Source organism: Lepidochelys kempii, chromosome 5 (genome assembly GCF_965140265.1).
Source record: "Lepidochelys kempii isolate rLepKem1 chromosome 5, rLepKem1.hap2, whole genome shotgun sequence".
Lineage (NCBI taxonomy): Eukaryota > Metazoa > Chordata > Testudines > Cheloniidae > Lepidochelys > Lepidochelys kempii.
The window spans coordinates 50,036,373-50,049,540 of NC_133260.1; the positions used below are offsets into that span (position 1 = coordinate 50,036,373).

Genomic DNA, 13,168 nt, shown 5'->3' on the forward strand with positions numbered 1-13,168 from the left:
TTGTTTAGCCTGCAGAAGAGAAGAATGAGGGGGGATTTGATAGCTGCTTTCAACTACCTGAAAGGGGGTTCCAAAGAGGATGGCTCTAGACTGTTCTCAATGGTAGCAGATGACAGAACGAGGAGTAATGGTCTCAAGTTGCAGTGGGGGAGGTTTAGATTGGATATTAGGAAAAAGTTTTTCACTAAGAGGGTGGTGAAACACTGGAATGCGTTACCTAGGGAGGTGGTAGAATCTCCTTCCTTAGAGGTTTTTAAGGTCAGGCTTGACAAAGCCCTGGCTGGGATGATTTAACTGGGAATTGGTCCTGCTTCGAGCAGGGGGTTGGACTAGATGACCTTCTGGGGTCCCTTCCAACCCTGATATTCTTTGATTCTATGAATAAACAAGTATAGATCTATATGTGACAATTCCCACAAGTGATTAGACAAAAGAACACTAAAAAGTCAACTGAAGAGTGAAAAATCCCAATAAATTTATTCTCTGCAGTTCAGAGGGAGCATGTGAGCCATTTTAGCAAAAATTTACAGTACCTAATACTAAAGGGATGGGAGAGCCTCTAGTTTACTTCTGAACAAAACAAACAAAACAAATCTCACCACTTTCAGAAGGAAATCTATGCTCTACCGTGCCTATTTAGGGCCAAACAGCGGCTATTTGGAGCTTCAGGGAATGAAAACTTTGGCTTTTATTATGCCAGTCATTTGAACCAAAGGATGTTATGAAAAGTATGTCCAAAAAATTACATTTTCTGTCCTTGTATCAGGCCCTGAAGATGTCTTAATATGTCAACATTAGGCAAGTGCACCCAGTATGTAAGTCACCGTTTGCAATATAAGCCAATTCTTCACATGTACTCTTTAAGAACTAGATTCACAATAGTGATCAAACCAGATTTTCCCTGATGAACTGGTCTGTGGAATGAGGAAATAATATATGAAGATAAGGGCAAGCTACTGAATCTCCGGGAACTAAGTCATAGAGTTTAAGGCCAGAAGGGACCTCTAGCTTATTTAGTCTTACCTCCTGTACATCAAGGCTATTGACATCACCCAGACACCTACACACTAAACCCAACAACCAGAACAAGACCAAAATATTATAGCTCTCTGGAGACTAAACTATTGTGTGGCACAGGCAGAAAACACGAGAGATCAACATGCACCATTGTCTGTGGCCCCTACAATAGCAGGGAATTGATTAAGTGATAAATACACACAGATGATCCCAGCAAGCAACCCATGCCTCAGAGTAGGTGAAAAATACCCAAGATCACAAGCCTTCCTGGGCCAATTAAGGGCTACCAGAAATCCTCTAGACCTTCGCAATCTTCTGAAAGACTTAACCAGTGAGGGGAAGGAGAGCAGTTAAGTTCAATTTCTAATGGTTAGGGACGTGTTCATTCCCAGGGATAATAGGTCCAGGAACTTATAGGACAACCCAAATATATTTACGATCATATTTAATCAGAAGGTATTGAGGTCCACCTGAAGAGCTCATTATTTGTGGCTAGTCACGTCAATGTCCCTTGGTACGTCTTTCTTAAAGAAAAATAAACCCACAAACAAGACAAATTCACTAGCCCATTGAAGTCTACGTGCATACTGTTTAAAACTAGTCATCCTTGAGTTTTGAAAGTGGGCTAAAACGTTTCCAGTATTAAATATTCAGAACCTCTTATATGTTCTGTTAGAAACTCAAATGACCAACAGATTTTGGTGCAGATGCAGGCTATTTTCAGAAAAAAATCAGCAGCAACTAATCTATCTCAACCTTAATTATAGAATTTCGACAATAAAATGAACATAATTAAATATAGCTATATTTTTAAAAGCTAGGAACCTGAAGTTATAGTTGGTGAATATATATGTGCCTTAGACACAAAGACGATAAATTGAGTACATGAAACTAAAGTGGGTGGATCAATAGGTAATTATCTTACAAGAACACTTGTTTTTAAATATATAAAACAGGAGGGAATTCTTGCTTGATGCAATTTATGTAACATTTAATCAGCATAAAAGCTTTTTCAACTGTTCATACACAGAAATGAGTTAACTTCATAGCATCAAGTGGTAGGGGGAGGGTGTGTGGTGGGGAAACCTAAATGTTTGCTGCTGCTTTGGCATTTTTTCCCTGTTCCTGCTTCACACCATTCAGGTGACAGGTCAATGGGTGCCTCACTGCTCCTTCATCTGACAAAATGAAGAAAATCAATATCTAGTCTTTAAAAATAGAACTACTGGTGCAGAAGGTCACTATAAACTACCAGCAATTCTATGACAATGGAGGAACCAACAGAAAAATACTGTGAGACTGTACTCCTGGAGACAATGTAATATGGACATACATGAGGTCAAACATAAATAGAGTGAGAATTTACTTGCAGTTGCCAAACAGGTTTGTTCAAGGAAAAAAACCTCAAAGACATGTACTCCTGATGTTAAATTGGTGACTAATTCTTTGGAGAAATCATTCAGGAGCAGACTACCTTTGACAAAAATGTCACCCTGTAGCACTGCCAAGACCAATGAAATTTTGGGTATGTACAATGCAATTGCCCCCAGCAAAAGTTATGTTTACCTAGCAAGCAATTTAAACCATATATGTAATCTTACAGATAATACTATTTTCCTATAATTCAACTTAATTTCATTAGGAAAGTAGACTATATTGCATAATATAGATTTTTAATTTAATACACTTTAATTTCCTCATACTTCCTTGCCTTAGAGCCGCTCCTGAATAAAAACCACTTTTTTGTGGTAAATTATGGCAGGACTACGAAAATGAGAAGGAAAAACCAAATGCTTCTTCACAGCTATATGAAAAGTAGCATGCATATTTTGTAACCATCAGTACAATCATATTTGGAATATTTTCTGTTAATAGAAAGTCAAACTTTGGCTGTGTACCACTTTATGACCACTTAAATAGCGAAGAACTACAAGAAACATGCTTAAATATATTAACATAATAAATCTGCTGTCTCTTGAGTGACAGGTATTTCAGAAGGCTTGGACTATCACCATAATGTAACAGTACCCCCCAGAGAGCAGAACAGAAACAGCTGTATTAAAAACACTACATTGTAGATTAATTTAAATCAACCATGGCTATTGGTTTATTGTTTTTACTTACCTTTCCTAAGAGCAAAATCAGTAATTTATGAGTTATTTAATTTTTATCACTAGACTATTTTATTAATATCTACTACTGTAACTAGACTACCTTATTAATATCTGGGATTCTCAGACACTCTGTCTTCCCCAGATCTATTAGATGAGGTTCTTGCAACCCTATTTACCCCCACAATCTTTATGTTGTGGGATCCTTCTGCTTGTATCAGCATCATCAGTTAAACATGGATTATGTCTAGTCAGTCATTCTTCTGAATTCGAGTGTATTCTACAAATACATCCTCTACTCTCCCTTCTATAACATGATACACAATTCAATTTACCTTATTTTGGAACATATTTTATTAAATTTATAATAAGTGTGCCTATAGTGGACTCTAATATAGAAAATTATCTTTAAAACCACAAACATTCATAACCTAAACATCAAATACTGCCAACACATTGGTATCTAAAGGATATATAAAAAGGAGAAGCTTATGTTGCTAAAATTTTGAAATAATTTTCATTTCACATGCTTCAAATTGTACCAATTCTTTGTTTTTTCCAATATTTTTGGTAAAAAAATTTTTTAATCAACTACTTAAAATGTCAGGAAAAAAATAGGATTCCAGGCAGTTTGGAAACGCAAAAGCTGAATGAAGGAAAAACCACAACAAAACATTCCATTTTTTCATTTCCAAATTTGCTCCCAAAAACGTTGAGAAATATAAATTTTTTTAGTGAAAATTTCAGTTCTGACAAGAGGCCATTTTTTAATGAAAAAATTATTCAAAAAATTCTGATCAGCTGCAGTGATAACATTTTCTGTCCAAACAAACCAAACCTTCCCTTTCCTTCCACCAAATATAATATAACCCTGTTTGGCCACAATCATTTTACCAAGCTTTGTTTTTTTCTTTGGTGCAGAAGAGAGTTTAGTGTCTTAATCTGGTCACAGAGTCCTCACGTTGTTCAACTATTTTATCAGCCAGCCTTCATTTCCATAATTGTATATATCCAGTAATCCATTACCATTGCACCCTCTCTATTTCATGACATCATATTTTAGTATGTTTATTTCACACTCTAATTATTTAACCTTTCTGCTCTTCCACGACCTAAAAAACCCAAATTAATTGCTTTATTTACTTCTCAGGATCTTTGCTAAGATACCTAAGTTAGAGTGGTTACTAGTATTACTGATGCCATCTCTTTTTATGGATCTTGGGTTACTGCAAGTAGAGGAGAAAAGGAGAGAAGATAGAGAAAACTAGTTGGCCAGGGCTGGGACAATGCTTTCTCCCACCGACTTTGGTAGGAGAATATGTGGTTTCTGGCATTGTTTGGTTGCAGAAAGATTCCACATTACTCCTAATTTCTGTGAAGGCAGTGGCTATGGAGTGAGACACTATTATGCAGGATCTAATGACTGCTTGCTCACCCATTTGGACTCTACTCTCTTATGACCAGAAACTTGGGGAATCATCTGTGGGTAAGTTCTTGACTAGGACATGTAGGTAGACCTCTCAGAGGCCAAATGAAATCAGAAAATCTTCATAGAAAGTTTCTAGTGTAAATTTCAAGGTTTGCATTTTGAACTTTCATTTCATGTCTAATTTGTTCAGGCTTTTCAGGCTGAGGATGACACTACTCTCACCTGAAGTACTTACAACTGCAAAGATGACTAGAGATAAATAATAATAAATAACAGTAATAGGGACTAACTCAGATAATAAATGGGTGTATATATTTTTTTTAAGAGACAAAAATCTCTTGCAAGGAAAGGGGACGTGGACTCAAAACCATAGCCACTGCCAATTTTCATCATCAGCCCATACTGAAGTCACTGGGCTCATAACAAAAAACAAAACAAAACAAAAGGCCTTGCCCGGCCACCCGCTCTTTGGACATAGGGGAGTCTGAGGGTGTTCTTGTGGAACACAGTAGTGAAAGACTGCCTAAAGAAGTTGTTTCTGGCTCTTCCACTGAAGTATTTGTTCTGTTATCTTCTTGAGGAGTCCTTGGGCCAGATCCATGGCTCAAATTCTGAATGCTTTGTGCTGCTGCAGTTAGAAAAGGATCCTTCTGGCTATTCCTCTATGCCAGCTCTATGCCACCCACTCTTCCAGTGAAACAGGCAGGGTTAAAGTACCATGTGCTCTGGCTGAGCCTCACTGGCATAAGTTAGAACAGACCAAGAAGAGGGCAAGGGGAGTTGAAAAGATGATTTAGAGCTACCTTTGCCCCAATCTCTCAATTATGCTGAGTGTGAGCTCACCACAGAAGTGTGTGTCTGAAAGTGAGTACAGACAAGTAACTAGCATACTTGAAGTATGCAGTGCTGGTTATGGCACCACCCTATACCAGCACCAGTGTGCAGTGTGGACAGAGGTAAGAGGCACATACCAGGTCTTGAGTTTAATAGTCCTCCACTCCCTTTCCCAAATTCAACTAACCTTTTTCTACCTGACCTCTTTCCCAATCTATAAAGCTCCCTGTCCCCCCATTTCCACCAGTCGTAGCAAGCTGCACTTGACCACATCAGAACTCCTTTCCGCTGCACTCTTTTGATCATTACATATGGATATTGCTCCTACTCCAAGAGCAGCCCCCTGGCCTGTCGACCACACACAACTGCTGATCAACATATGGGTGAAGTACACTGTCCTCCAAATTTTCTCCCAGAGCAGCACAGAAATACACCTGTACCAGAAAATTTCACAAAGCCTGGAACAGTGCATCAAGCACCTCAGGATCCTGTACAGCAGGGCAAAAGACTCCAACAATGAGACTGGGCTGATCGTATAGTCCCCTTCTTCAGCAAGATAGATCGGGTTCTGTCAACAGCTCCTGGTACTGAGCCTGAAATGGCTGGCAACCCTGAGGAGGACCCCAAGTTCTGGTAAGAATCAGAACCCGAGTCTGGTAAATTACAGTGGAACTCCCCACCAATATCCTTTCTTGCTCTGGTGCTGCATTTGTGATTTCAAGCCCAGCCCCCCTGCTCCACTTCAACTCTTAAGGGCCCCTGAGCAAGACACAGCTATAAATCAATGATTTTATTGATTTCTGATGAAATATTATTATGCATTTCACAGAAGCTATAACACAGATTATTAATGTACAATCACTGTGCCTGTGTCTGTGCATTTCTCAGCCAACTCACAGGCAGTGATGGTCCAGAGGCTGCGTGGATAAGAACAAGCAAAGGTGTAGGTTTAGAAAAGTCCCAGCTGGGGATGGGACAGCTGTAGAAAACAATTTGTCTAAAGATGGTAACATCCTCCCTTTTTTCCTTTAAAACTTTTATATACAGTTTCAGTGCCTTTCCCATACCATTCCCAATCTTACCATGCCTGTATAAATCGGAGCTGTGTGGAAGGGGGACGGGAGAGAGGGAGAGTTGAGGTGGAGGGGAGAAGAGGTCTAGGAAGGGGAAGGGAAAACTTTGTTTGACTGAGGAGAAGTTAGTCACAGCAGTCCTTTCTCCTCTGGAAGATTACAAAATTGTTACTTTCTCTGGTGTATAGCCTTCTCCATGCACTGAGCCATGCTGCATAAGCCAGGGGAAATGAGGCAGGAGCAGGATCTAGTTTAGCATTTAGATAAACACAGTGAGGTATCCCACTGCAGAGGAGAGGTGAGGAATTAGTCATGAGCAGATATAAAACATCGGTAATGAAATACATTTGCAGGGTGTGGCTCTTTCATTCCCCGTCCATTTCACCATTGTTATCTGGTGATGCTGGGAGAGGGATGGGTGGGTAGGCAGCATTCATGGTATGCAAACTCTATATGCTAGCTGAGAATATAGACAATAACCTGTCAAAATGCCTCCCAGTCTTGTAATTTTAGAAAATTTCTGCTGTAGCAGAAACTCCATCTGGGTCTTGAGGGTCACCAGCAGTACAAGTCTCTTGGTCCACATTTTAATAGCTGACCAAACCCTTCATTTAGTAATATGCAGAGGAGTGACCATTAGCAGAAACATGCGGCAATCTATGCCAGATCTCTTTCACAGGACCAGGAAGCCTCTTTACCATTCTGGTACCTTGAAAACTGCTATGTTCTCAAAATGTTGGCCTGCTTTTAAAGAAGAAATTGCAAACTGATAATATAGCCCCTTTAAGGAACTGCTTCCTCCTCCTCCTACGAACATTTCATAGATACTATGAACATTTCAAATTTTTAAAAACATCAATACATGTATCTTATCATAATTAGCCTCTGTTCCTTCTTTACCCACTGGGAAAGTTTCCCGAGAACCAAGGATAGTCTAACAGTTGCATTTGTGGAATGTTGAATAGCATCAAAACGGTGCCTTCCATAGCAAAAAGTTATGCAATGTGAGAGGATTTCTCAGTTTCTTCCACAGGAAAAAAAATGCGACCCTTGTCTTTGAACTGGCAGGACCATCAACCCCTCAGAGGGATATCATTCTGCCGGGAGCACAGGAGCACCACCAGAGAGACAGCAGAATCAGACAGAGAAAGACCCTGGAGGACGTGCTCACTGACATGGACAGGAGGAATCAGGAGCAGTTTGAGTCCCTCAGGGCATGGGAAAATCAGTCTCTTCAACAGGAAGAGACACTGATGAACCAGTTCATGGAGAAGGAGGCATGCCTTAGTGAACAGGAGCATTCCGTAGTGGACAGACTGATAGAACTGGTGGTCAAACGAGTTTGGGGTCTGCCAGTTGCCATGGCCATTGTACCTCTTCATGAACAGCCACCAACACCATTGCCTCTGGCTGCCACCCAGAGCGCTGCTGAGGTGGAGGACCCAATCCCCGCCCCGAGGGACCAGCAGAAGCCTGTATGACTTCAGCACCGAAAATTCACCAGTCCCCAAAACCCCTTGCCTGGGGACATCCCTGAGCAGAACAATGAGTCCCTGAAGCCCACCAAAAGTACCCGTCCCTTAAACACCACAGAGAAGACATCCCTGGTTGTCCCCAAGAACAATTTTCCATAGTAATTTCCCCTCCTTGTCGGGGTAAGGGAATAAGACAAGTGCAAACACATTAACATTTGACGACTGTCCTCAGATTCAGTCTGATTATGTTTCGTTGGTTTGCATTTCCTTTTAAAATATTTCAATTACACCTTGCACAGTACTTTTAATAAATGTAATAGTTTCTTCGAGTAGTGTCTGGTCCCTCATTCCTAGGGATGATGAATGTAAGGTATTTTCTCATTTGGGATTCGGCCCCATGATGCACAGCACGTGAAATGGAATAGCATAAATGTCTGGTGCCATCATACCACAAATGCTTTTCTGTCTGCCCCACACGCAAATCTCCCCCACCCAGGTTAAGAAATAGCTGAAGCCACAAGGGTACATGGGAGGGATGAGGAAAGTGCATTGTTATGTACTTACAGAAGGCGCTACTAGCTCTAAAAGCAGCAGAATTCACCACACAGACAATGAGTAAACGATCATCTTTATGGCTTGGTTCAGAGGTAGGAAAATGAAATAATTCAAGTAACAATACAGGCATCTGCCACTACCTCGTGATTAAATGCCCCCTTCCCCTCAAAAAAAACACTGACCTGTTTCAACCTTGAGATTGTATTCCATAACAGCCACCAAGTGGTTAGCATCGTTGACAATGAACCGTTAAAAAAGAATAAGTGCACCCCCCTCTCCTAAAACCAAATGTAGATAAGGTCACAAAGACCGACTGAGTGCTCCCAGTAACTAAGGTATGCAAGTAAGTGTGACCATTTAAGACTAAAGAATTACATTACAACTTTGCTGCCACCCTCCCAACTCTAATGTGATAATCTGAGGGAGGTGCCCTGCTATAATTATGTGTAATGGGAGAATAATCACATGAACGAAAAGCTAATGACCGTCTGCTATAGGGGAACAACACCCTCACAACAGTATGTTGCCCCACAAGTATTTGCCAATGTTCCCTCCTATGCTTTTCCAGCAGCTGAACAGGGTGTGAAAATATCCTTCAGCACAGGCAGCTGAGGTATCACCCTCTGCCTTCCTGCTGTGCCAAGAGATGCGAACACATAGCATCACTTCTCTTGCCTGCCAGGAACCAGGATGAACAGGCACATGGGTGGGATCTAGCTGCCTGTATGAAGTTTGTAAACCAGACTTGTCCTGTGCCCACATAGGATGGAAGCACTCCCATTTACCTTCACAAACATTATGCAGTGCGCAGCAAGTGGGGATTATGTGAATGGCACTGGCCACACTGGGATCCAGACAGGTGCATAGGCAGCGCCAATGAGATCTCAGCCTACCAAATGTGCACTCCACAACCATTTTGTAGTTACTGAGGTTGTAACTGAATTCCCTTTTTCCAGAGTCGTTGATGTTGGGATATGGTTTCATAAGCAGGTATGCAGGGTACCCCAAAATAATAGTTGGCACAGACACACCATCGAGAACCATGCAGTTTCTAGGGAATGAAGTCCCTTCCTTGCCCCTTCAAGTACAATCCCAATCTTCTCGGCATCTTGCTGTCACGAACCTTTCCAGTATTTCCCATGTTGGTATTCATGAATCTGCCTCTGTGGTCCACTAAGCCTTGCAGAACAAGAGAATACCACCTTTTGGTTCACAAACTTACTTTCCCCTTTTGGTTGGCAAAATTCTGGGATGTGGGTACCCCAGCTCAGTTCAGAAATCCCATCCTCTTACAGCTAGCTATTATTTCCGGAACTTTGCTTACGGCAACCACCCATAGGTAGGACACAGCTTTAACTGCCTGCACATACACAACCCTGCCAGCAGACTTCCCAACTCCAAAGGGATTTGCAACTGACCTACAGCAGTCTGGCATTGCCAGTTTCCACAAAGCAATAGCCACCCACTTCTGTGGCGGTATGGCTTCCCTGAATGAGCATCTACCTGCTGCAATCAAAAACATATGCCCTGTAAAGAGGCTTGGCAGGATCTGATTTAAATCGATAGATGTTGGTAAACAGATTACTGCTCACACTGAAATTGACAAGAAAATATCCAGCAATAACAGTTATGCCAGTGTAGACTTCTTCCCACAACTTTGTGCCTGTAGGGATTGCGTGTCACCATCTATGTGGCAATGCAGAGAGCCCTCTGCAGCCCTGCTGTCACGGGAGTGAGGGAGCAGGGACCGGACAGCAGGGTTCCAGAGGGCTCCTTGCACAGCCAAAGGGCTGGGTGACACTGGATCACTGCAGGTCGAAGGTGCAGAGAGGGCTGCATTCCTGCTGGGGAAGAACAGAGATCTCCTGGCCAGGGCTGCGAGGAGAATGACAAGACCCTGGCCAAGGCTCTGATGTGCCCCATCAGGACCACAGCCTTCTCCGCACATTGTGCCTGCAGGGATCCAATGTAATGGTTCCTGCTGTTAGGACCCTGCTCACTCCCTCATCAGCCAGAAGTGCAGGGACTATCCCAGGCCAGGAAGTGTTCAGCAGTGGGGTGTCTTCTCCCACAGCCCGAGGTTCGTCTTTCTCCTTGCAGCCCTGGCTGGGGGTCTCTATTAAGCTAGGCCAGGACTGCAGCCTCCCCCAAACCTTGCACCCCAATGTCTTGAGCCTCTATACCATGCAGGAAGCCCCCTGTAGCCCTGCTGTCAGTGCTGATTTAACCCTAATCCCAACCCTATCCCTGAGTGTAATAATTAAAATAGTTCAAGATTTAATAATAAAAATATTCTTTGAAATTGAAACCAAAACTGCCAAGCCCACCCATAAACGTTCCAGCACAGTCTATGTGGATTTACTGCCACTGGGTAGCTGGACATTTCCAAGGATACAACAAAACATGTTTAGGCACGTGTTGTTTTTGCTGACAACCTTGACATTGTTTTGCCATTTCCATACCTCCCAATGTTTCAAGTGGCTAAAACAGAATGAAGCGCCACTCAGATTTGGTCCATCTGCTCCTCCACAGATGGAGACAGATGGGCCATATTTGATTAGCATTGTGACCTGCTGCACAGGGTTGCAACTCCACTACATATTTGCCCTAAGGAAGGCTGTGTTGCTGGTGAAAGAGAAAATATATAAAGCATTGTGTCATGGGGCAACGGGCCCTTAGAAGAGGAGTCAGGGCCTAGATTGCCCAAGAAGGCCCTTGTGAAGACCCACTTTGGAGTAATAGGTCGCCCCAAGTGACTGTTTAATGGTCAATAGTAAAGGAGCACCTGCATTCTATAAAAAGGCTTCTTGAGCTCAGTCAGGGAGAATACTCCCAGGAGCAACGTTCCTCTGAGTTGAGGGGGCTTTTAGGAAGCATGGTAACCCAAGGGCGTGAGAGTTCCCAGGTATGAAACAGAAGTATCCCAGGGGAAGGAACTAAGAGGGCTCCAGAGAGAGACAGACTACTCCCCAGGTGAAGGGAACAGGAATATCTTGAAAGGAAGGAACCTGAGATTGTTCTCCAGGTCAAGGGAACAGGAGCAGCTGAGCTCTAAGGGAAGAGAGCAGGAGCAATCTAGAAGTCCTGGCTCCAGACAAGGAGCTTGACCTGGAGTATCCCTTGGCTACCAGACCAAGAACTTAGTTGGACTGATCCCAAGATAGCGAATTTCCTATGGATACAGGAACGAGGTCTTACTTATGTTTATGTTCATCTTAGTTTCAATAAATGAAATCCTCTGAAAAGGGGGGCTTCTCTTAACACACAGAAGGTCTGTTTGGACTTATCTAAACCAGGGTAAGGAGAATCTAAAGGAGGGCTCACCCACAATGCCACACCTGAATGGTAGGAAGCACAGAGGCAGAACCAGAGCAGCCACATGAGTACCGGAAAAAGTACTAAAATGTATAATTTTGGGGAAAAAAAAGTTTAGTTAATAAAGTTATACTGAACAATTATCACAGATAAATTAGTGTAAGTGTAAATTATCATATATCTAAAGTTTTAGGGCAAGTTGTAAATTATATTGACTTTGATAAATATATGATTGTGTAACTAAAGTGTAATGGAAAAGCACAAGGGGGAAGTAGTAAAAAAGTACAGAGAACCTTAAACTTTGAGATTAACTGACAATAGTTTTCAGTGATTAACCATTCAAGACTAAAATTCAATTAATAAGATTTTGTTCTCTCCCTCTTTCTGTGCAAACATAGCGACAGTCAAACCCCCTCTGACAACATTTACATCAATGAAATATCCTACATATATAGCTGTCAATCAATATGTCCAGAAACTCAACTGTAATAATAGTAATATGATACACTAATAAAAAATTACACATTACGGTATGAGAACTGAAGACTATAAACACATTACAAACATACTGTACATTATGCAAAATCATTCACCTGTATTAGATGTGCAAACTTGCCAAATAAATTCTAAAATGTATATTTCCAATTCTTCTTGCATTTATAATCTCTTACCAGGTCTCTCCTTGCCAGTGCCTTTTGACTCTGCAAATTTTTGTATCAAACTTTCAACTGTAGTATTTGCCATGTTATTAATAAATTCTTCATGAACCTTTAAGAAAATAAATGAAAAAGGTAAAAAACAATATTTGGAGAAACTGATTAGTTTAAACAGTTGATTTTCCTATAGTTAGTGTTCAAAACATTGTCTTCCAGAGTAAATTCTTAAAAGGCTGAAGAACATGACCAGACATCTTAGCAATGAAACTACTTTGTTCCTGTAACCCTAGGCATGTGCCAAGGAGGATTCACAGGAAGGACAAAGCAGAGAATGACTGTTAGTGAAAATGGATCTAGGATTTTCCTCCATTTCTTCTTTCTAAACTTATTTTATTATAAATAAATAATGAGAAGAGATTATACATAGCAACAATTATGATAGATGGTCTCATCCATAAATTAGAAAGACAAGCATTCTGGGGCAGCAACAGTGAGCGAGAGTGTAAATATGTAACGTACAATCATAGCTTCCACCTACCTGGCTAAAAGCAGTGCTCAGAAAAAGCCTCTCCAACCCAGCAACATGGATAGGTGTTTTAAAAATAAAAATGTTTAAATAATAAACAGCAGCAGAACAATCTAATAGGCACAGTTTTTTTTAATTGCTAAGGATTTAGACATTCCCATTCTGAACTATAAATAA

General features: G+C 41.3%; 1 protein-coding gene across 5 annotated transcripts in view; it reads right to left on the minus strand.

Annotated features, from left to right (window-relative positions):
- FCHO2 (FCH and mu domain containing endocytic adaptor 2) overlaps positions 1-13,168 on the minus strand; it is a 217,092-nt gene that overhangs the window by 106,341 nt on the left and 97,583 nt on the right. For all 5 annotated transcript variants that reach the window (XM_073344290.1, XM_073344292.1, XM_073344294.1 and 2 more), the window contains one exon: positions 12,481-12,577. In XM_073344290.1, the coding sequence (XP_073200391.1) occupies positions 12,481-12,577 (97 nt within the window). The remainder of the gene's footprint in view (positions 1-12,480; positions 12,578-13,168) is intronic.